The 25,631-nt window shown below is 38.8% G+C and overlaps 1 protein-coding gene across 1 annotated transcript in view; it reads left to right on the forward strand.

Annotated features, from left to right (window-relative positions):
• Window positions 1-25,631, forward strand: part of ASXL3 (ASXL transcriptional regulator 3) — a 132,660-nt gene that overhangs the window by 25,674 nt on the left and 81,355 nt on the right. Inside the window, exons 4-5 of the mRNA XM_031066614.1 lie at window positions 2,984-3,047; window positions 4,850-4,932. Coding sequence (XP_030922474.1) covers window positions 2,984-3,047; window positions 4,850-4,932 — 147 coding nt within the window. The remainder of the gene's footprint in view (window positions 1-2,983; window positions 3,048-4,849; window positions 4,933-25,631) is intronic.

Below are 25,631 nucleotides of genomic sequence, written 5' to 3' on the forward strand. Positions count from 1 at the left end.
AATCGGTCATAGTGCACCTACCCTTATAAACATCCCTCTTTTTCATGCATGTGTTCCATCCTTGCTGTTTTCACCTCATCATCCATCTCTGTGCACTTCCTTTCTTCACCCCCTCTGTATCCTCCCCTACACTCCAAACCATTTACCCATCTTTCTTCACACAAAGGACTTTGAACTTTTACCAAGCTGCTGATAATTCCCCAATGACTGAAGCTGTTAATCAAAAATGAACACAAAAGATTTTAGTGGGCATTTCCCACAATAGAAGTCAGTCCTCCTGTTAACCTCACATAAGCAGCTGTAGAAGACAATGCTGGATTTTTTCCAGGATGCTGTTATTTCTTGTACCCTGTTTGATACTACATCTTTCAATTCATTAATTTAGTAATGGGTGGCTAGAAAATAATTTATATTTTCTGCTTAGGAGAAAGAAAGTTTTGGGGGGATTTTGTTTGGTGGTTTTGTTTACTTGTTTGTTTGGTTGGTTTTTTTGTTCTTTTATTCACCCTGCTGTCTTTGGGCAGTAAAGATTGTCCATTGTGTAGTTCAGCCTGACTTGTCTTTTAGCTGATGAGTAAGAGCACTGGGAATAACTGTACTGTTCCTTTTCCTCCTCCTTCCTAGTTTTTTGAAATAATGTTCTAAGGAGAATTGCTTCAGTTTCTGACTAGTGGCCCAGCCTATTACGATAAAATGATCCTGCTTTTTGTCAGCTACCCGACCTTCAGATCCCTGCCAGCAGAATCCGGACATGGAAGGAGCTGTGGCTGGTTTCAGACTGTTTAGTCACACAATCAGCAGTGTCAAGCCCACTAGGCTGATCTGCCCCTGCTTTTGGACCACAATGCAGTATCAGAACACACTTGGTTCTTGTTTAGAAGAATTGTTTTCTGTCAGTGTGATAACTGATAGCTGCAGGCAAGGCTTCCCACTTTCTGCGGGAATGTTTATGAGTGGCACAAGGGCCAACTCTCTGGTTTGACTTTCTCCACTTTGTCCCTCTGCTGTGTTCTCTTCAGTATCTAAAATGCAAATGATTGAGCAGATCTGATTCAGCTAGTCACAAGCATCCGTATATACAAATTAAACTAATAATGCCATCAGTTACAGAGAAGTCCTCTTCTGATTTTGTAGGCAAGCTGATCATTCAGGATTTCTCTCTTATGCAAAGCTGCAAGTCTTGACTCTGCAATAGAGTCTTCCTGCTTACAGTTCACTGGAAAGTGTTTTTCCCCGGTCTGGCAACTGATTTTTTTCAGGTAGTTGTCAACACACAGATGATGATAGATGCCATGGTGAGAAAAGGTATTTGTATTTCTTCTTGTCCCATATAAGTGACATGACTTTTCCAATGAAACTGGGAATGTGTTTGTGGCATCTGTGTGATTATTTAATATCTCAGAAGTTGTGAGTTGATACGTGTAGGTGACACAAATACTGGAATTTGTCAGGCTGCTACTGTTTGTTGGGAGGTTTGATTTCCAGTGTGCTTGGTATTGTCTGAGCCTTCTTCTCCTTGAGCTGTTAACCAGGCTTTGAGTGAACACTGAAAATGTGTTCTGTGCAGTGACTGCTTCTGCTCTCTTTCTGATTGTCCTGATGGGTATCACATTATTTGTCCCAGTTATTTACCGTCTGTCCCTTTTTAAGGCTATGGTTGAATGGCAGGAATAAATAGAGCATATCTGATCCCCTGTGATAGATGTTGCAGTCAGTGCAAACCATTCTTCTGCCATTGTCCCTCTTTACAAAATACATTGAAACAGTTATGTTCTTCATGACAGTACTTTGGCACGCTTTAATTTCAGCATTATTAGTCACTGCCCATATATGATACGAGTGTTGGTGGATGGAGTGGGAGGAAGAAGAAAGATATTTAAAACAAATTACGGCTTCCTCCGCTGGTGTGCATTGGTATGTCTGACCAAGAAGCCTATGACTTAACTATTCCTTCTGTGTTTTAGTATGTTGTTTGCCTTAAGGCACAGTTAGTTATTCAGTTTGAATTTCTAATATTATTTTTAAAAGTCTTAGAAATGCAAAAGGAATTGCAGGCTTTTAGCGGTGTTAGTGGTGAGATACAGAGGCAAGAGATACTAGTGTAATTAACAGTTCAATGTATTGATTAGCTCACAGAATCTTAAATAATACTCTCATGATGTTTTCCATAACTGAGGGAAGAATATTATATTATAATGTAAAGGTTTTTACAACTAACTATTTTTATTTCTTACTGCGATAAATGATTAGGCTAAAACTGGGGGGAGCAAGGATGAGGATGTGCAGCATGGTGGGAGGGTCAGAAAAAACCCATCCTTACTAAGGTTCTCTGTTAATTAATCTTTGTTATGATAAAGAAAACTTAATCATGTACATTATAACAGGATTTTCAACTTAAGCAGTGTTTAAATCAGAGAATTTATGCTTTTCAGTTAGGGTATGAACAGTTCTTTAAATAACAGGGTTTAAAGGGTTAGTTGAACAGAACTAAATTTGTGGGGTATATGAACTGCAGCCCACACTACATGTCCAGTGTAAAGCAAATCCACACAATGGGCAATTATTTACTCCAGCACTTTCAGCCTGCCTAACAGTCTGCATTTCAATTTGTCATTATACCCTGATTGTGTTCACTTCATACTGTGGTATTTGAAATCTGCCCTGTGGGTTTCATTAAACTTTCTAGTGGTGTTATGCATCCTACTTGTTGGTTTCATTGTTGTTTGGTGAAGATGATCTTCCGTATCCGTATGTCTGGCCATTGTTTCCTCAACCAGTTCAGTGCAGCTTCCTCAGCACAAACTGCTCTCCCTTCTCCCATTGTCCAGGACAGGGTGACTTCTGATGTTTGCTTAGCTTTATTGTTTCTTTCCCATTATCGTCGAACTCTCATGGTAATACTTGGCACTTTTACTGACGTTATAGAGCAGGTTGTGATGTCATAGAGAAGGGGACAGGGCTACCCAAATTTTCTCAATTGCAGGGAGGAGCTGCCCAGGTGTGCTGAGGGGCCTGTACTCAGGAAGAGAAACAGGGAATCCTCCACAGTGAGTAACCCCGCTTTCAAGTGCACACAGTTTCCTTCATAGCCGTGTCCAGTACAGTGTAGTATCCTCTCCTGTCCTTTCCAGTTTGCCCTTTGGAATGTTCCAGTTTGGTTCTCTTTTCTCTTTATTTTGGTGGATTCTCATTTTACCTTGTACTTTGTCTTCTTTCTGAAGGTTAAAGCTTCCATTTTTGTCTCTTCACACCATTAATCTTTTCTCATCCTAGTCTTAATCTTTATATGCATTGTCATTTTTCCAATGTGTCATTGTTGTTCTGTCACTAATACATCATATCATTTCTCTTCCCTTGTGTGCAATGGCCCTTTTCCCAGCTCTGTGCAGTTTCTTCAGTCCTTGCTCATTGCTATACATTTACTCTCTCCAACCTTCTCTTCTTTCTCCTTTCAAATCACCTTTTGGTTTTCCTTTCCTAATGGGTCCCTTTTGAATCTGCCTACTGATGTACATGAGATAAGCTCAGTTCAGCTCCCTGACCTTTCTAGTGCAACTTTCATCTATACCTTTTCCTTTGTGGAACTGAAAGATAAAGGATAAAAAGCTCATCTGTAACAAAGAATTGGAGGATTTGGTAAACTGCATTTTGGCTGTGAAAGAGAACAGGCAGGAAATCAGAACTAAAATGGCAGAAAAGGACTGAGCTGGTCAAGCTGTAGTGAGTAGGCAGTCTTTAGCTTTAGGTGAGCTGCTGAATTACAGCCCTGGCCAGCACCCTTCACAGTTTGACTTGTGTGATATGATGAGGTGGTGTCTCTAGTTCCTAGTGTGCAGGTATGCACACAGTAGTAGCTGCTTTCACAATTGCCATTATTTGGTAGTAACTACTACAGAGAAGCTCAGGATGATTTGAATTAGACCAAACTGATTTCATAGCTACAGAGGGTAGAAATGCAAGTTCTGACTGAGATATATTGGCAAGATGCTCTGGGAAGCTTGATTGCTGTGGCCTGTGCCACACCTTTTACTGCTGATTGAAGGGTTTTGTTTTCCAGGGCTATCAGTCTGGCATTTTACAGGAGTAAAAGAGTGGCTGTTTGTTTAACAGCATAAAACTGATGGGGACAAAAAGGAAGTGGAAAATCTGAAAAATTCGTACAAGATGGTTCTATCTGTAAAGAGGACTGAGTTACTTCGGGCTCAATTGGAAAAGGCAAAGGAGTGGAAAACTGAGCTGAACTGGAAAAACATACTGCACTCTGTCATGTAGCATCTTGTGTGCTGTGACTGTTCTGACTACTTCATTTTTCATTGTTTTTAGAATTAAAAGGCATTTTAAAATTGAAACCCCACTGTGTGAATTCTTACAGTAGCTTCTGGTCTACAAATGGAAGGTTTTAGCCAATTTTTTTTCTGAGGTCATGGCAAAGCTAAGTGTAGAATAGTCAAATGACCTCAAAGAATTCTAAATAAAAATCAAAGAAAGTGCTAGTGGGTATTTTTTCCCCCTTTTGGCTCTTGTGTTTTATGTATTTCCCCTCATGCCTGAAAGAAAATCTGTCACTGTGTCACAAAATCAGTTGTGTATTCCAACTCTTTTATTTGTAACCTGGTAAGAGTTTTCCCAGGCAGAGGTAACAGATGATGCGCAAAAGCAGCAAGTAAATATTTTTCTTGCTGAAGTTTCCTGGGTTGTATCTGTCCTTCCAAAAGACAGAGGACTCCAGTGTCAACACTATCATTCCCTGCCTTTTACAAATGACTGCATAAAAACTGCATGATCACATAACCTTTCAGATTCACAGGACAGCTGTGTCTTGTCACTTACATTTGTTATTTCTTTTTAGGCGTTGGAAAAGTATCCCAACTCACCAATGACTGCAAAACAAATACTGGAAGTCATTCAGAAAGAAGGGTTAAAAGAAACAAGGTCAGTGTTTATATGTCCTGAATTTCTACTATCTCTGTGAAAATGATCTAGGAATGGTGTATAATCTTTACAAAACTTCAAGTGCTGGCTTAATTAATTTCCGGTGTCAAAGTGGGAAATACAGTTGATGGGTTTTGATTGTTAGTTCAGGGCTTTTAAAAGGGTTTGTGTCTGTCTTAACTTTGTATGTTACCAAAGGAGTCTGGGCCTTTAGAAAGATAGTGCCATTTCCTCAGACAGCCCAGTGCTGCATCTCATTTTTGCTTAAGGACTGAAGCTCATCAGATGGGTTACCTCTGCTACTGTGCGCATGGAGAAAGTGCAAGATGAAACTTGGTGCACTTCTCACTTGGGTTTATGGTCTGGCACTTCAATCACTGTTAGGACCTGCTGGTGTTGCCTGTGGTAGCGGAGATCGTGCTGATAAAGGTCTGGGAATGGAAGGAGAGGGAAGTTTGGACACTGGGAGCCAGTCTGTGTCTGCAGAGTGTGGATATAGTAATTGATACAGCAACTCAACTTGCTTGATAACAGCATACTTTGGGTGTAGATTCAAGTGATAATAATTACCCTTTTAGAGGATAGATCTGTTATCCAGAGAGTGTGGAAATCAATGAGTTGTCTTCCATTGCTGCCTGGTTCAGATGTACGTGCAGCTTTTTATTCTCAAGGTGACTGTCTACTTGCTAGGTCCTCTAGTGACCTTCAAGTGGAAACTTGGGCAGAAAGTAAAAACAAGGAAAAACTGGTTGGCTGATGGGGCTGTCCTGCAAGATGCAATTGCCTTTCCTTCAAATATTATAGTAAAAGTTTCTGGTTCAATAAATTAATACTTGTTGCTGTCTCAAATCACAAGGAGATATGTGTTTCTATTTTAATTATGCTCTTCCAGTGTGGAACCTAAGGTTCAGAACAAGAGAACTTCGAAGTCCATGTAAAGGTGAACCAGAAGTAGCCGTGGAATATATTTTTACTGAATTCACTGTTGTTCCTAGGAAACAGAACAGAACACAATCTATGTGACTGTTTGTACAGCATAACCATGCACTTCATTTTTGGCAGCCTCATAACAAGCTCGTAATAGCTATATTTTGATAAAATTGCAAAAGAGATGGTATGGAAAGTGAAATTGAATTTGCCACCTTTTACAGATTTAAAGTGCTTTAGTTCCTGTTGAGAAATTGCTTTGAGTATATTTGGCAATGATTCCAGGGAAGAAAGGGGATGAAAACTTTTGAAAATGAATGTCCAAACATGTGTTATACTGCAATGATTTGCATACAACAACAACAAAAATGCAAGAAAACACAGTTTTGAAAATCTGTTCTATTAAGATACTGTGTGTCACAGCAGTGAATTAATTGCTTTCTTCTTATGTCTTGTGATATGAAGCAAGTGCATGGGAGAGGCTCCAACGCCTGCTAATATAATTTCTTTGTAATGAAAAAATTCTTGTTTTCATGATCAGTGCATGAATAAAATTTTGAGTGGAAAACCTATGGAAAGGAATGAAAACAATGTTTTATATTTTAAACATAGAAAAAGTCAAAGCCCTTTTTAATTGCTGCAGAATGAGTAGTAAGAGAAAGATTCCTTTAAAGAGGTTCCAAACTAGATAATCTTTCATTTCTTCAGTTACTGAGAAACTGAAAATTGCAGAGAAATAGGAAAGAAATTCAGATGTATTCTGATTTTTATTCATGGTGCGTGCAGGTATATATGACAGCGCAGTAGATTGCAGGATGCTGTATGTGGTCATGAGTTCTGGAAAACTGAGAAGGATAAAATTCAATGTTCTTTATACTTGAAACATTTTTATCCTAAAGTCCTTAACCTAAACATCCTAAATTCTGCAATTGTAAAATGAGAAAATGCTGATTCTGTACTGATTGCTAAGTATTTTAATTCTCATTTAACTTCTGATTTCATATAAAAATTGTGTTTCTGCTGCATTTTAATATTGATTAGGGACAAACTTTTAGAGTTAACTGAGTACCTAACTCATTATAGGAGCCAATAAGGAGTTTGACTTTATACACAGATTTGTTGATTGGGTCTCAGCATGTCACTAATGTTTGGTTTTCACAGTACTTGAATTTAGAGTCTCCAGTTTGTGTCATCCCACTCTGCAATTTCTTTCAGTACCTTCCTGCCAGTTGGTGCCTTTGCTGCTACTAAAGATGGTCTTTGCTGGTCTCTCTGCTGCAGCCAGCTAAGATGAGCAAGGGATGTAAATTTATGATGTGCAGTCACCTGGCCATAAGCAGCAGAATGGCACTAGCATATTTTATTCTGTATCGATTTGTGTATTCTTCCAAGTCTGAACTTGAGCCAGGAATAAGTTACTACTGTAATACACTTTGCTTATTCCTTTATACTGATTATCATTGTCAGTAGAACCTTGGCAATTACTACATTAAGTTCTTAAGAAACTCTTCCTCTCTACTCTTCAATTTATAGATGAATGAGGTTAATTGTCTTAGTCATTTTTCATTATATTGTAGCATTAATTAATCTAAAGCTTTTTGCTGTGATAGTAAATCTGAAACACTAGTGTATGATTTTCAGCCATCTCATTGTCATTATGTGAAATCTTTAAAAAAACACTGTCAGACTATTCAGCCTCTTTTTCTTTTTTGCCAGAAAGGCATCAAGTTGCACATTTATTTTTGTATTACTCATATAATTAAATACAAAAGGATTGAATTACAAATTACAAAGCAGATATATTTTAGAAAATAAACCAAAAAGCTCTACTGATATACCCTGTGAGAAGTTATGCACCTACCTCGTTCTTTACATCTTGGGGAAGAAACAACTCATTTTTGTTTCTTAAATATCCTTCCTCTTATGCTTGTTGGTTGTAGAATGGTCAGTAGGCAGGCAGTTCTTCTGCTACCTTGAAGGAGTAAAAACTTTTAACGCAAACCTTTCAGGGATGTAGAAAATGCATGGCTTTCTTCTGTGGGAGGGAGAACTATTTATTTAGCATTCATGCCTGTGCTGATGGTGAACAATGTCAGGCCAACAGACCTGGACACTGAAATCTCTTAACTAGGAAAACAGACAGCAGCACATTAGGAGCACAATGCTCTGGATTTTCTGTCCTGAAAGCATTTCCCTATCTTGCTGTAAATTTCTAGGCTTACCACCTGCTGTCTATATATCCTAGCACGAGCTTTTGCTGATTTTGCTAGTGTGACACAGACTACTAGTCAGAATATGATCCACACTCTCGCCTCAGTGCTCCTTTTCCCCTTGCTGCTGCCTCGCTAGTTGTTCTCCATCTTGCATTTCTTTTGTTGCTTATTCTTGTTAAGCTCTAAAATTGCCCCTACTGAATTGTATTTAGCTTTTCTGCAGACTGTTTCTCAAATTCAGTAAAGTTGCTTTAACAATGTACTCTTGTCATCCAGCATGCATCAGCTTTTCCAAGCTTTAGTGGCCTCTGCTTATTAGAACTTGTTTTCTTTGGAAGCATTATGTTTCTTTTTTTGCTTATGGAAGTCCACAGGAAACAAAAACTTAATAAGTTGAGCTACGTGGTACCTACTGCTGCTTCTCTAGCTATAGTATCTGTTGCTATGTCACAAAGAATGTTTTGATAGATTTGAAGTAACTTGTTCTTGAGGCCTATGTATTAGTCGACTTATTATTTGCTAAATACTTCCAAATAATTTTTATACCTGATTTTGTGGGAATTGAAATTCAGTTTCTGCATCTCTACTTCTTTGGACCTGTCTTTTTAATTTTTTTTAAAGCTAATCACTGAATGTTTTCCATTCTTTTGGAATCACTGGTATCCTCTACAAATTCTCAAAAATTATTATTGATAATTCTGAGGCTAATCCAGTCAGCTTTAATTATCTATAGTGAATTACAGCACATTTAACTGATGTGAGAATACCTAATTTATTTAATTATCATCTAATCAATTTTCCCATGTTTTTTCCTGGTGTTGGTTTTAGCAGCTGTCTAATCATATACACATTTCTGATTAGGCATTAGAACTCCTGTGCTTTGAGGGAAAGTGCTCAGTGCCAACCCCTTCTTGAAAGACCAAGTCAGTTTCCTTTCTGCTGGTGTGCTTACAGAAATTTCTTTGTGCATGTTGTGTGGGTGAGTTTGCTGAAGTTTATTTCCTGAAGCCCTTTTTCTTCTTTTTGTGTTCTCCCTTGTTTTCCTAAAAATGAAGAATCATCCTTTCATGAATGGTCAGTGTTTTAGCTGCTTTTTCCCCATGGGTTCAAGTCAGCCTAGTACAGTCCCAGAAACTTGCCAGATGCTTTTCTGGCCCTGTCTCTCTTTTCTCTTGGTTTTGTCCTTTTTTGTCATTACCTGGAAATTGCCTGCAGAACCACCAGAAGTAAGCTGTCTGTTTGTTGCATTTTGTTTGGAGCACTGCACCTTTGTGAGAAGTAGGACTACTTGAAGGCCACTTAAAATTATCAAGGCGATAAAAATAAGACAGAAGCTGGTATGACTTAGTTGTTTGGATTAAGGAAGAGAAGATTGAATATAGGCATAGTAAATTTTCAGCTACACAAAAGGAAGGAAAAGAGAAGGGCTTATCCTGAATGTCTGCTATGGACAGAACAAGAAATAAGGCCTTTAAATTGGAGTAAGAGAAGATGCCAATTAGAAAGTGCAAAGTGGTGGGTTGGTTTTTTTGGTTTTTTTTTTAAACAGGAATTATTAATTCCTCTCATGAACCATGCAAGAGATGTGAAAGATTGGTAGGTCTCACCACAACCTAATATAGCAATGTGTCTGTCAGGATTTACGTAGATTTGGTTGATCCTGCCTTGAACTAGGGAAATTAACTAGTCTATCCCTTGATCCATGTTTTTCTATTAATTTTTCTAGAACAGTTTTCAGTACTTGGGCCATACACATTGTTTTAGTCCTAGGGGAGAATATCCAGCCAAACTCTGATAAATGTTTGATGCTAATAACCCTAGATTATGTCTTGGCTTTCTGTAGTTCCCTTTCTCCTGTGCAGGGTGAGGCTGGGAAATTGACTTGTCTGGATAAGATTAAAGCCAAAGATTCTCAGTACGAGTTAAAAGCCAATAAACTTTCAAAATGGGACAAGCTGCTTAATTTCTTGGAGTACAACTTTAGCCCACAGCTATGCTAGCTATTTGCTTTCCTCCTCCATTAGACTCAGGACTGTGAACGCTGGAATGGGATAATTTCACAGTGTTTTTGCTATTCAGCTGGAGTAATTGACTTCTGTATGGTCAACTAACTTGACCATGACATTATTCTGTTCAGGTAATTCATAGAAGACGTTTTTAAAAGTTGCTTTATCTCAATCTATTTTCCATTTTCTGGTAGGAATCTCAAACTTCATTCTCTCGATGTTCTTTCTTGATCCTTATTTCAACAATGGGAATCAGAGCATCAGTCGTATCTCCTCTTCTTCCTCTCTTTTTTCCTCTGTATATTTTGCCTTTTGCTTTGCAAGACTAAGCTATCTATTGATTTATTGCTGTGACAGTAGTCTTTCAGAAGACTAAGAGGAGATGCTTGCCACTGGCACTGGCAATAGTGCTGTTTCTTGAGCACTCCACAGTGTTGATAATATTTATCATGAGTGATATCATAACATATTAAGTCTTCTGAGCCTAGGAAAGCAGCACAAAGTATGACCCTAATAAATCTCAAAGACACTCTTACTAGATTTACAGTCTTTGTGCAAAAATAGGAAACTAGTGGGTTATCTAGAATTAAACTCACTTTGAACTGCAGAATGGAGTCATCAATGGAATAAAACACATGATCCATGCAGGGTTTGTCTTTAGCTTTGAAGTTAGAGGGGACTCCTGAAAATATTACTGTCACTTGTGAGTCCTTTGATCTTTTTGACAGTGTCTCTTTAAGCCTTTGCATACTTCATCCTTAGAGCTATTGACTTAAAAAGAAATCCCTTCTGAATGCTGCTGTTTCTGTAAATAGGCTAAATGAGCTGGCAACTGTCTTCTATTGTTTATCGTTTTCAGGTTCCTTGTTTTATTGTGTGCATATAGGCAGAGAATTTTTTACTTTCTTTCTCTGTAAAGTCATTCCAAAATGTAAATGTAATTCATAATTATTAAGTCACAGTTTTTATTTTTCACTTGAAAAAAAACCCAAATGCCCTGCAATTACCAAAAACACTTAAAATTTTAATTGAAAGAACCACAGTTTTTGTCTTAAGGCTGTGTTTGCCAGCAGAAGAGCACAGACAGTTAGGAGGCTTCTGTGGTTCATATGTCTGATAGAATTTATTTGGGAGCCTCTTCAGCTGAGGGAGTGTATTTTTTTGTCTGAAGGTAGTTATTCCCTGCAATGCACTGAAAGGAAGCTGTGATGGAAAGAGAAGGCAAAAGCTATTCAAATTCTTTTGCCTGGCATTATTAGATTGATTTTCATGCATCTACAGATGTGGCTTTTGGCTGTAAAGCAGTGAAAGAAACAAACTTTCAGTACAACCTGTCTTTCTGCATAAATTCACTTCAGACATGTCTTTGAAATGCTGTTCTTTCCAGTGTAACAACAGACCACCTAATTTGGTAAGCAGTTCTGATAGCAGCAATTTGCCAGCTGAAAATCTCAGGCTTGCTCCTTCTTGCCTAGACAATTCCCCGCATTGTTGTGCGGTGCAGTTTAGCCTGGTAAAAACCATTGGGTTTTCTATATTGCATTCCAGCACTGGAACTGTAACTTGCATAATCACACCTCTGTCACCTCTGTAATAATTACTTCAGGTTTTGGCAGTGATTTAGCCCTAGAACAGCTAAAGTATTAACTCAAGCCTAAGATCAGGGTTGTGAATTCTTGATTGCATACTGCTGCATTGTGATTACCCCACTGTTCAAAGCTTGCCTGTATCTGGACAGCAGTAATCCCACCTTTGTATTGATTTGGAAAACTGTTTTTGAGTGAGATGTAGACCAGATGTAAAATCATAAAACCTCACATGTTTGCACTTAGTGAATTGCAAAGATGAAGAATTTTTTAGTGATGCTGAATCTTCCATTGTGTATACCTATATAAGATATATTTAAATACAAGACATTTAACTACCTGGAATGTTTTGGGGTTTTTTATTTGCCTGAGCCACCATTATCCTAATTTTTTTCTCCATATTTTAATATTTTAGAAATTATCCAGAGTGTTTTGTTTGTTTTAATACTACTCTTCTTTCCTTCACAGGACACCAGAGTCGCTGTCTAGAGACTTTATTAAACAGTCCAGTAAAATCAGTCTGCCTGTCAGTGGTTCTTATAAAACTATCTTTATAATTAAGGTGTGAATTTAATTTTGAGTTTCAGATGATAAATGGCATAGCTTAAACTGTAAGCACCTTTTGAGTATGACACAGAATACATTGGAGGATACTGTTCTTACTGATAAGAGTATTAATTGAGCATATGTAAAAAGAGAGTGGAGACAGAACCAAAGCAAAGCTAAATATAGAGCTAAGAATATAATCTGGTCCTTGTCTCTTCCACTCCCAATGTCCCATCCATTAAATTGGTGCTACCTGTGCAGTATCTACTATCTCCCATCTCTATGCAGTCCCGTGTCCCACGAGGTTTTGCAAGATGAATCTTCCTCCTTTCTCATTCGGGGTCATCCACCTCATGGTCTCCAGTTACCCTGATCTCCTGTCATCCTTTTTCCCTTCCTTTACAGAATCAAATTCCACTCAGGCACATTTCCAATGTGCCTGAAATTTTCTTAAGTGTTACATTGTAAACATCCCAATATTTATTTCATGTTTGGACTTGAGGCCAGTCAAGCATTCTGCCGTAGTTTGGCTCCAGGACCAATTATGAGAAAATAAAGCAATTCCATTTTTTCACCTTGTCTGGGACCTTCAATTGATGGTTTAGAAAAGTTCATATGGTTTCCTCTTTTGTACTTAGCGTTTGATTTGGTATCATATTGAAGTTTGTTCCTGCGTTCTTGGGTCAACTGAGATTTTAGAACAGTCAATTCTCTTTCCTTTAAGGTTAGTGTGTTGTTGTTACTTTTCCATATGCATTTTTGCCCATTTAGTGTTCAGGACTTCAGTTTTCCATTTGGTACAATATTTCTCTGTATTTAGATTCTAAAACATATATGATAACCAGCTTTTCATCTATTGTATAAATTATAGGAAATAGTCCTTCTTGATTTTTTATTTTAATATTTTTTGAAGGTCTGCCATAAACCTTTTTGCTTTCCATCTATTAACAGTTCTGCAAAACGTATCTGCAAAGATTGGGACAACAGAAATCCAGTCTGTGTGGCACACTTGTCTCCTAGGTGCCATTAAACTATTTTACTTGTGCTATTTTGGTTTCTGCTCCTTCCACACAAGCCTAATCTGTGTATAAAGCACTGTATGAAGCTTTTGTTTTATTTGGTTGATGCTTTCCTGGTAAGGGAGAGTGACCTATATGATTGTTAAATATTCAAGGTATAATAATTCAGAGGATATGTGAAAAATTTGAAAGTTTATTTTTTTACCTGTAATAGGAAAAATTATGATAGTTAGATTTTTTGATGTGATAAACATTTCAAGTTCTAAAGATCTATATTGCAAACATTTTTTATGTTTAAGTGCACCAAAGTCCTTCCTCCATATCACACCCTAACATTCTGAAATTAGGACCTTTGTTAATTTAATGTTAAAAAGATACTCCTTTTTTTTTAATACAAGTGGAAATCCAGCAACTTAAATGTAACAAATAATGTATAGCAGTGCAGATCTTAAAAGATTTACTAGTTTTGTGCAGTCACGACATCACTTCCTGTTAAAGGTTGTTTTATTTTGAAGTATGAGGTGGACATCAGCTGTGACTAGATAAAGTAAATATGTCAACTATTCCAGTGTTGCTTTTCATAGTGTAGTGATTTCTTTATCAATATATTTTTATGTTTAATGTAAGAATTTAAGCTGTTTTGGCCTTTTCCTATGTTATGTCTCTCAGTGTAGACTTCTATGAAAAGAGACTGAAAAGCAACAATGTAGTTAAGGCTGATGAAAAGAGAAACCTTCTACATTATAAATTGGTGTTACCAAAAGAGTATGTTGTGTCCTATCTGTCTTCCCATATTTCTCTTAGACCGTATAACTACACTGTATGCTGCAGATCTTTTTTTCTATAATGTTTCTGTATTTTGAAGAGTCATTCCACATTTAAAATGGTGTCTCTTCTTCAAAAATAAAGATATCCAAGAGATCTAAATGCTTTCAAAACAATCAGATACTCTCTGAAGTTACATCAGCAAAGTTTCACCATATCTTCAATCCATCCTCTCAGCAGTGAAAGTTTTAGGGCTGGTTTATTTTTTTGGGGCGTGGGTTTGGTTTGGTTCAGTGGTTATTTTGTTTTGTGTGTCTGTAGTATGTTTCCAATAGTGTAGTGCATTAAGCGTCAATTTTAGAAAAAAAATTACTGAAGAGATGCAGCTTTCCAGTCTACAGACTGGTTTTTTTCCCTTTTTTCAAAGTCTGGCTGCAGTTGTGTGACTCTGTGAAAGGTAAGTAGATTAAATGTGTTCTCTGATTCTACTTCCTTAATCAGATTGTTTTGCCAGCATCATTTTAAGAGAAGCAAGGACATAGAAGAGCTTTCCAATAATAGTTGCCCAGACACAAAATTTTGAAAAATATTCTAGGGAGACTGAAAGTTGACAGAATGTGTTTTCCCTTCCATCATTGTTCTGAAATTAAGATCTGCCACATACTAACACTAAAGTACAGAGGTAATAAATCAGTGGTTTTGAAATAAAAATCAGAAGGAAGAGAGCTTAATATCAGTGCAGTTGATGTAACTGATAGATATAACTGATGCTTGCTAGGGGCAAAATGTAAGAATCTTGCTGAGTAGCCGGTAACCTTGCTCAGCTCTCTTGTGCTTGGAAAAGGCAAGACTAATCTACTGGATTTACTTCAGGTAGTATTTGGACAAATGTGATTCAACACATAAGCCTGTCAGGAGCAGCCATATATATAAAAACTTCAAACACAGACGGATACAGACACTTTAGCTAGAAGGAGTCATCATTTGAATGTACACTCTGGTAAAATATGCTTAGGAGAAGAGTTTAATCTATTGAAGGCTTAAAACCTGCAGTGAAAATTGAAGTCTGGCTGAGAACTTGAAGACATGCCTGCATTTAATGGATTTATGAGCTTTTGTTGCACCATACAAGTAACCTAAGAAGCTGCTTTTCCTTGCAGGTGTAAAATGAATTACTCTGGGTTTCAACTTGCTAGTTGTTGATTGAGATTTACTTGTTGGGCTTGAATTTTTTTGGCATTTGTTTTGTTCTCTGTATTTCCCTTTTGCATTGAAAAGTTAGTATTTAAGCCTTTTATTTATTACTGCTTTGAATTTCATTTATCCCACAGCTGACTTTTGTCTTTATTTCTAAGCATTCGGTCTTAAGGGAAATGCACAACATCCCACAAAATAGTATAATCTTCTTTATGCTATTTCTAGTATTCCATAGCAACTGAAGGAAAAAAAAAAAGGAGACTAAACTGAACGCTACAACACAGGCAATTCATTACAGATTTTCCGCTTAGTATTCAGTAAATTGTCAAGTCCTTATTTTCATCATTAGCATATTTTTCACAGAGCAGAAGCATAGCCATTTCTGGCAGACTGAATTAAATCTGTTTTACTTGAATGTGAAAGAAGAAAACATTGTCAGGCTTTCTATGAAAGCATCATTTTCTAGTAATAATTTATTTCTCCGGAACAGTTTGCTGTGGATGTCTTTATGTTTCTATAAAGATATGGGTGTGTATGTTTCAGTCTACCTGTAATTAAACCATTTCTTTGCTGTAGGGGAAAAACCACAGAAAAATATGTGAGGGTTTTTTTTGTTTGTTTGTTTGGTTTTTGGTGGTTTTCTTTCCCTGTTCAGATTGCATGAGCTGAAAAATGTACTAGTTCTCTTTTACAGATTGATGGCTATGCACTGGTGCATTTAATTTAAATTTTTTTGTACATTTTTATAGAATCAAGCCCCTCAAAAAGCCTCAGAATTTCACTGTCTGAGGACAGTAAAAAAGATCAGGTATAACTTTCCAGAAAATATTTTACATACATGAATTTCCTTTCTTTGTAAGTCTAGCTGATAGCAATTCCATTTTATTCGAGTCTCACAGGTAGTCTTAATTACTGTAAAATTAAATTACATGCATCCTTGTCATTTCAAAACAGAATTTAAGAAGTGCCTGAACATATTTTGCTTTCTTATGTACTGTCATGTGAAGTAAAAATGTTTTATTCAAGATATGATTTTTCTTTCAGCAGTTTAGAAAGCTGTCTTCTATTTCTAATCCAAATAAACTCTGTGTTGGTCACTGAGTCTGTTTTATGATAGCGGTATGCTAGAACCAGTCATTGTGTGGCTGACAGATATTTACAAGATTAAAAGAGAACTGGGGACCAAAATGTACACCTCGAAGGAAAGTATAAATAAAAGAACTAAAAATCTGCACCTATGAAATTGTGTTTATGGGCTTAAGTATGTAAATAACACCTACAGACACAAATTCGCCACTGTACATGTACACATGCCCTTATATACATATAAATTGGAAATCACAAAATTATAATCAAATACAATCTTTTGCTCAGTTATTCCAAGAGCTGAGTATGGGAAAGAGCTCGAATGGTCCTTAAGAACTGTTTTGCTGTTTGCCCTCAATAGCTAAAAGAGGACAAATTGATTTCTCCCTCATTCCCTTTGGTTCTCATTGTATTTGTAATATGAAGAAAGGAAAACATGTTCTAGTAGCTCTTTTCAGTAAGTACTACCTCCCAGCAAGAAAGAAACAAGTGCACATAGCTGAGTCACACTATTTAGGATCTTGCAGCATCCATGGCTACTGCTACATTGTTAATGTTTCAGTAGGCTTGCTTAAAATACAGTTATTTGCTATCAGAATCCATGGAGATGCACCATTCAGAGACTCATTGGCTTGCTTTTGTATTTAATTAGCAAATAAAATAAAACAAGTGTGGGATCCAGACAACTATTCTCTCTTGCAAATGGCCCCTAATACTTGATATTCCTTCCTTTCTTTTTTTTTTTTTAATGTTACCAACACACCTGGAGTTTTTGTTTTCTAGACTGTTAAATATTTTAGGGGTAAGCATTATCAAACACAAAATCATTGTGTAAAAAATACAGTCTCCACAAAGGAAATAAAAGCTATGACCCATAAGTGACAGCAAGGAGGTTTTTGAGAAGATACTTTAAAGCATATATGACAAGCAGGAAGTTGTTGTTTTCCTTTTATTTTTTTTATTTTGTTTTGTTAAAGACTGCTTGTTTTCTATCAGGGAATCTTTCTTTGGCCAGTGAAAATTCAGCAGTTGCAAAGTGTATTTGTACTCCTGACTGTCTGTCCCCTTTGTCCAAAGGCAACATCACTAAACCCAGTACAGTCATCGATCTTTCTCTGTTTACAGTAGTAGCTGATATCAATGTAAAATATTGCATCAAAATACCATTCAGTCAAGTGATATAAACTATATAATGATATAATATCATTCAGTCAAATGATATGAACTATATAAACTAGTGTTGGTCCAGGATTATTTGTGCCCAACCTACAATCCAAGAATTAAGGACATGATTGGTACTGTAATTATTTTAATATTCTACTTCTCATTAAATTTTTATTGAAAACAGAGAACAATTTTAGGCTACAACTGAATTTTTTTTTGTGATCCATGTAATTTTAAGTTTCTTTGGCATGTATGGCTCAGCTCTTTCATTCAAAGGGACTTTAATAAGGACTTCAGCAAGCTTCCTTTCAGGTGGAATGATATGGGAATCAAAAATGACTAGTCTGAAATGGTTTTTTTTGTTATCCATGCTATATTTTCACAAAATATGTGATGGTTTCTTTTGTTATAATTTGAAAACATTGTATGTGACATTTTGAAATCAGATTGACTTCTATTTATAAGTTAAATAGAAACTTGTTTCCTAGTTCCAGACTTAAGGAGCTGTCTAAAGTCAAAGAAAAATAAGGAGATCTACTAATAGACTAATTTTCAACAGCTGGAGTAAGTTAAAGCACAAAAATAAAAGTATCTGCTTGGTCCTTTGAGGCAAGGAAAAAAGTTTTACTATGCTGTTTTGCCAAGTTAAACTCCTTACGTACTACAAGCGTAACTTAAACATTTCACATCAACACAAATATTTTAATTTGGCACAATACAATAAATCATACATTGCTATATTTTTTAAGGTACAGGATGTACTGTGATTGCCTATTCTGTATTTATTTTCAGGCTTTTCTTACAGGCAAGGGCTCTTAGCAAAAATATTTTATGCACATAATTGGCATGTATTAGTCAGCAATGTTGTAGTAGTTACATTTATTTTAATGTTTAGGGTGAAAGTGTGGTCTTGCTTATACAACTATTTTTCTAGGAATAAGTATTACTAGAAAACAATAATTTGCTTCAGATTTAATTTTATTCATGATTACTCCTGGCTTCCTTATTCTTTGTGTCAGTTTGATTTTTCTGCCTGTTTTGGTCATGGAGTAAAACATTCTCAAGTTCTGATTGACTCTTCAAGTACAAGAATAATGAGAAAAAATGTTCTGTAAGGAAAGGAATGATTATTTTTATTCATTTATTCTCTCACATGATATGACAGATTTTAGAATTTATTCTTTTTTCAATTGAATGTGAATTGAAGGTGTAGAAGTAGGTTGTTTGTTTATGTCCTAGCTTTCTCTTTTTGGATTGGTTGCAATGTTTTGGATGCTAAAAATAAACATGTGCCTTCTGCATAAGTGTGCCAGAATTTGACATTTAGTTTCAAAATTCTGAATTCTTTCAGTTAGAAGTTATATCCTAATTGAAAACTGGAGAGAAGGAACAAAGAAACTGGAGATTTTCCTGAACTTTGGTGAATAAGAAGGCCTAAGATACGGTGCACTTTCTTTGGTTTTGAATAGAAATGGACAAAACTAAAATTAATTTTAGGGATTTCAATTGTTCCTGCTTCATAAAAAAGGTTTAGTGTTATTTTATCTTTCTGCTTTAAAAGAAATATGATTCTTTTATCAGGACAGGAAGTCATAGGATGAAGGTGGGGAGGGCAGAAGAGAGAAGACACTGGGAGAAGAACAAGGAAGAGATAGGAAGCAAAGACAGTAGATGGGAAAGTAGGAAGATAAAGGAGAGAGGAAAGGGAAATAAAAGAAGATGAAAAGACAGAATGAAGAGGTGTTCATGACAATGCTCTGGCAGTATGGGGCTGCAGGGCCAGACACAGCCTCATGGCTGAGATAGTGGCACCTCTGGGGTAACATATTTAAGAAAAGGGGGGTAACATATTTAAGAAAAGGCAAAACCTGAGTGTTGACTCAGGCAGAAGAGGAGGGTAAAAAACAGAGTGTGGGATCAAGGCCAGAGAAGAAGGAAGGAAGGAGGCACTCTGGGCACCAGAGCAGAGGGTCCCTTGAAGGCGGTGGAGGGCCACCCCAGAGCAGAGATCTGCTCTGCAGCCAGTGGAGGAGATGACACTGGAACATTGCTGTGGGCAACAACTCCTATTTTCTGAAGGAGGTGTTGCCCACAGAGCATCCAGGCTGGAGCAGACAAAAACTGTGAGGAGGAAGCAGCAGCAGAGAGGAGCAGTTGTGGACTGAGTGTAGCCCCTATCCCTCAGTGCAACTCAGAGTGGGAAAGGTAGAGAAATTGAGAAGGAAGGAGGAAGGATGACTCTGTAAGGGGAAAGCTGTAGTTTTAAATTCTTTAGGTCTTTATTTCTCTCTACCCAAATCTTTTTTAAATGGCAGTAAGTATATTTTCATCGAGTCGACTCTGTTTTGTCTCTTACTGTAACTTGTAAGCAATCTCCATGTCTTTATCTCAACACACAGGTTTTTCATCCCCTCTTCTCCCTGTTTCCTGTTGTGGAGGGGGAGAGAAGGGCTGGGTGGGCATTTGGCTGCTGGCCAAAGCAAACCCACCACAGGAGGAAAAACAGGAAAAGCAAGGGAGAAAAAGAGAGGAACAAATAAGGTAAAGAGAAGAGAAATGAGAGGAATAAAGCTAGAAGGAAAAAAGGAGAAGGAAGAGAAAAGTGAAACTGCAGCAAAAATAAAACTGAGAAAAGAAAAAATAAGAAAGCAAGAAGAGAAGAGGGACAAATGAAAAGAGAAGAGAGAAAAGGAAGAAAGAAGAAGATAGAAAATAAATACAGGAAAACAAAACAGAAAACAATGAAAAATAAGAAAGCAAGTGGAAGAGAAAGAACAGAACATAGAAGAAGGGAGGGAGAAAAGATAAAAAGGAAAGAAGAGAGATATTAAAGGGGAAAGAAAAATGTACAGTGGGAGAGAGAAAAAAGTGAGGAAGGAAAATAGAAGATTGAGAAGAAAAAGAAAGATAAGGGAAAGAACTGAAGAAAAGCAGACAGAAAAGAGAGTAAGTGCAAAAAATAATGAAAAGGAATCAAGTCCAAGCAAGTTCACTGTGGTTGAGGAATCTGTAGCTGAATGCTTTTAGCAGCGAAGTTAAAATTTTTAACTGACAGAAAGAGCTCATATGTGGTAACCAAGACCCTGGAAATTATTTTCCATCAAGTAAAAGTGGTAAAATCCCTGTATTAAAATAACTCAACTTTGATTTCAGCATTGCCATTCAGTGAATAGATAGATATTTTCCAGGTAAAAATTTCCAAAGAAATTCTAATAAACATTAAGAACTCTTACTGATTTGGACTGATTACTTGGGGGGGCGGGTGGTGTGGCTGAAATGGCACAGTAAACTCTGGCAGGCCAGCATGTTAGCATGCATCAGTTTTTAAGAAGAGGTTAAGTTACTGAGCCAGTTTAATTGGGATAACTGAGTAGGATTTTTGATAGTAAACAAGAAAAAAATATGTTTAAGTTCAGCATTGCAATTTACTTTCATGCTGTTGTTTCTATCAGGAAGAAATATTGTTTAATAAAGTAATGTCATATTACAGCTCAACATTCAGTAACATATTAAAGATTTAAAGATTTCTGATATGAAAAAATAAATCCATAATTCTCATAAAATAAAAAGAATAGTTTTAAACTCTAGTACTTAGTAAAGTTCTTTATATAGTACTTTGCTTGGCAGTACTCTTTTATTATTTCCCTAAGTGGTTAAATCTTACCATAATTTCAGCCTTTTCACTGACATACATCACATGCCTTTTCGAATTTAATTTGGATGCGTCTTAACAGCAAGTTGTGCTTTGCCTTTTGTGTTCTGTTTTCATTACTGGGGGAAGGTAGAAGGAGATGTATATTCATAGGCCCATCTTTGAGTTTTATAAATTTAGTTGCAATTGGTTTTAGTGGCAGCGACTGGGAAATTGCACTGAAATCACGCAAGAGAGCCAAGAACATGACAAAGGGCTCCAGCACAGGAACACGTGGGCGTGCGGGGCTCCACCAGGCTTGGTAATTGTGCTTTCCCTCAGCAGGATGGTACCCCCGCCTCTCCCCTCCTCTGCCTCCTCTGGCGCCAGATGCAGCAGCCCAAGGGACTACGGCTGAGGCGAGCCAGCTGCATCTGGCACTGGGTTCGGGAGCGGCTGCAGGGAGCACGGTGCCTTCGCTGACAAGAGGTGAAATACAGGCCTTGCTCCGAGGAGTCTGAAATGGGAACCAGTTGTGTCAGTCTGAGGCCATCCTTCTCCAGTTACTGTAAACCAATATTGTAGCCGAAAGAATAATCCTCTTCTCTCCAAGCTGCTTTTCCTGTTCTGGGCTGCCCACCTCCCTGGATGCTGGCACAAGCATTCACATGGCTGTTGGGGGAAATAATCAAGTTTTAAATAAAGGAAAAAGGGGTGTGGGGGGAGAACATGTCATGGATACTGAAACATGTGGTCTGCCTTAGAGGGTAGCCACTCAAGCTGCTATTTTGAGTGGAAGAGCTGATAGAAAGTGACATGAGTCCAGTGTTAGTCCTGGTGTAAATCTTGCTGGTGAAAGCAACCTTACAAAAAGGTACAGAAAGGCACTATTGCTGGCATAACTACAGGGTGGTGTCTTGTAACCATTACAGCTGTGGTAACAGAAATCCCTGCTGTGGATGATAAGAAAGGCTGGAAATTCTTCTAATCAGTCAGGGGAGAAGTGTGGCTGGAAGCTGTGACTTGCATCTGGATTATGGTCCTGGTATAGCATGATAAAATAGGAATCCTACTCAGTCTTCTGATCTAGGCCTAGCTCACAGTGGTTTTCTGGCAACACTTTCTTCTTATTTTTTTTCCTTTTTCATTGTGCAACAGAGCTAAGGAAGCCACTGTCAGATGCTGCATGGATTTCTTCTGTGGGTGGTGCCGCAGCTCAGAAGTCCTGTTGTTCTTCTGCAGTATATTTTGTCACTTTGTTGCAGATCTCCAGCAGAGGCAGCTAATCGGAGAATGAGCAGTTGCAGCAGTTTCTAGGCTTCTTGAGCAAGCTTCAGGCAAAATCTCCTGGGAGCTCCTCTTTCTGGGAACTTTGGTGGTACACTTTCAGCATGTCATGGGCCAGCTTATGGAGGCATTTGGCTCTGTCAGTTCTGACTGCTTTTGTTGGCTACTTACTGGTTGTGGACTACCTATGTGGTAGTCGTAAGCTCACTGTGGATAGAGACTCCTAAGATGGGCAAGATGGAAACTTAGGACTTCTAGCAATAGAAGAAAGCTTCTCTGCCTACAGAGAAGGATAGGTGTAGTGCACTGGAGAGAGGTCAGTAAGATTGTCAGAGGAGACAATCAGAGCCAGCTGAGGCTCAGCCATGTTGTGTACATGAAGAGGAAAATGAGGGTGATAGTTATTTGAGATCAAGACAATCACCCATCTTCCAGCCTGGTGTACTTGCTATAGCTGAAGCTTTACTTCTTGCTGGGTACTTGAATCACAGGTGTTGCAGATGGACATCTCTGAGGGTTGTTGTCATGGTTTGACACTGGCACAATGCCAGTGCCCCATGAAAATATACTTCCCTGGTGTATGCTGTGAGATGTGACCAGGAAATAAGCAAAGCAGGCCTCTACCTTAGAAAAAAAAGTTTATTAACTAAACTACAAAAGGAGAGAAAACACACACACACACACGCACACACACACCTGGAAAATGAAAACTCCACAAAAAAGCATTTCCTCCTCCCCCCCCCACCACATTTCTAATACATCTTCCAAATTCCAAGTCTCCATCCATCACCCTGTAAATACTCAATTTCAGTCCATCAAGAGGAGAGGAGTCCTTCTTGGGGCCATGGTGCCCTCCTCCTTGCATGCCCAGCGCTCTCACCACTGGACAAGGAACAGAGCTGCTTCAAGGGTTATCCTTTTAAGGGTGCTTTGACCAGTTCCAAAAAAAGCACAGTTTTCTCTCATCTCGGGACCTCTTGACCCCCCCATACTTGTCTCCCCCCTGGGGCCGGGGGGACTCCAAAACTGAACCGTCTCAGTTCTGAGCCATCGCCTCCCCCCTGGATGCAGCCTCTGTGTCGCGAGGAAGCATGGTTCTGTCCATGGCTGTACCAAAAAGAGTCCAGCACCCAGCTACTCCATCATCTCTTTCCGGCCTCTTCTTTCCTCTCCCAGCCTCACTCACTGCTCCGACTGTCATTCATTTGCTCATTTCTTCTTTATCATCCACTCCATCTCCCCTCCGGGAAAGGTCCAAATGCTCTGTGAGGTCTTCATTATCCAGAAAGGGGTTAACAAACTCCTGCACGCGGCCAGGCTCCTTCCCTGCTGCACTCCCCCCTTCCCCCTCCTTCTTCACAGGCTGATATCACTTCAAGGCCACAGGCCTGTACCAGCTTTCTCTCTCTCTCATCTTCTAGCTGGGGGGGGGGGGTGCTGCCCAAATCTTCTCGGGGCCTCTCTCCCTCTGTCTCTCCTGGGGGGGGGGCTGCCCAACGCCTCCTGGTGCCCCCACCACCCTTCCATCTTGAGGGGTCAGGCCTACCTCTGCCGGGCTGCAGGTTTTCTCCTCCCCCGCCCAGCTCGAAGCCGGGCAGGGGAGGCCTTGCCTCTTTGCTGGCCGGAAATCAAAGAGGGAGCCCAAGGGAGTGCTCTGCTTCTAACCCCTGTGTTCTCAGAGGCGCATCCACCCTCAGTGGCCAAGCCTGGTGTCAATTTAAAATCTGAACACCTATTGGCCTCTGGCCACTCCATTCCCAGAAAACCTGCTTCCTGTAAACCCACGACAGTTGTCCAGCCCTTAGACTTCACCCCTTGTTGTTCATCCATATTATTTCCATGATACTACTGGGGTGAGCCCAAATACATTAAAAGTGACTGCATGGCTCTGGTGGCAAGGGTGAAGAGCACAAATACTCAGGTGGTGTTTTTCTGAATCCTGTGAGTGAGGTGGAAATTCCCAGGTGGCAGAGGACACATCCATCAAGTCCAAGTCTGGCTGCGTGACTGGTGTTACAGGCACAGCCATAGCACCCTCTTTGAGGAATAAGGACTACTGAATAGGGGCAGGATTCATAACGTGGAGTGTGGTAAAGGCATCTTTGCTGACAGTCTCAGTCTTCTTGTCTGGAGGGCCTTGAAGCAGCTACTTAATGTGAAGGTTGCTGGAATTTGAAGAGAAGTAAAGGCACAGGGAACATCATGGAAGTATCTGGGGAAAAACATAATTGGAAAAATGTTGTACTTTCTTTATGCAGTCTCTGCACAATTTCAGAGCACCTCAGGGATAATGCCCACAACAGGATGCTACTGTGCACAGATGGAGGGATGCAGGCTGACAAAGAGGGGCAGTGCATGCAAAGGAGGGGTGGGTGTGCACAGTGCTTTGCCCTGGCATAAGTACTGAGCCTGAGGCAGAAAAACATGAGTAGTGCTGGGGTAAACATCTGCTGCTGACCATCTGGCCAAGAAGTAGATGAGGCCTTAAAGTAACTGCTGGGTGCCTTGCAATTATTGGAGATTGTAGTAGTTGTGGGGAATGCAAGGCAGCCAGGACATTCCTGAAAGACAATTTCTTGATGCAGGCAATGTGCTTCTTGGGCTTGTTACATGTGAACAAGGAAGGTCTGGTTGAATGTATGGAGGTTGGTGACTGCCCTGGTCAAGCTATGGACAAAAGGATCCAAGAAGGCTGTTTTATCTCCCTTGGTGAATGACAATGGCTCATTATAATGCACAAAAAAATCTAGCTAGTGTGGCAGAAAGCCAGTCTGAGTGAGAAGAGGCAAATCATGCCTGGCCAGCCACTTCACCTTCTATCTTCAGATGACTGGTTCTGTGCATGAGACAACAGCAGTGGATATCTTTTACCTTGACTTCAGCAAGACACTTGGCATTATTTCCCATAGTATCTTCACAGCAAATCAATGACATAGGAGCTCAATAAGTGGACAGTAAAGTAGATGCACATTTGCTCTGACTTCAGGCCCCAAAGTGTTTTGATCAAAGGTGCTAACTCCAGTTGGTGACCAGTTACTAAGTGGTTTTGCTCACACATTGATACTGAGGCTGTTACTGGTAATGTTGCTGTTAAACACCTAGAATATGGGACAGTGCACACTCAGCAGGTTTAGAGGAAGCAGTTGGTACACCGAAGACTGGGCTGCTGTTCAGAGGGATCTAGACAGCAGAGAACTGTGCTAACAGGAGCCTTGTGAAATTCAGCACAGGCAAGAGCTAACTTCTTCACCTGGAACACAGTAATCTGTGGT

The sequence above is a fragment of the Geospiza fortis genome, unplaced genomic scaffold (genome assembly GCF_000277835.1).
Source record: "Geospiza fortis unplaced genomic scaffold, GeoFor_1.0 scaffold53, whole genome shotgun sequence".
Lineage (NCBI taxonomy): Eukaryota > Metazoa > Chordata > Aves > Passeriformes > Thraupidae > Geospiza > Geospiza fortis.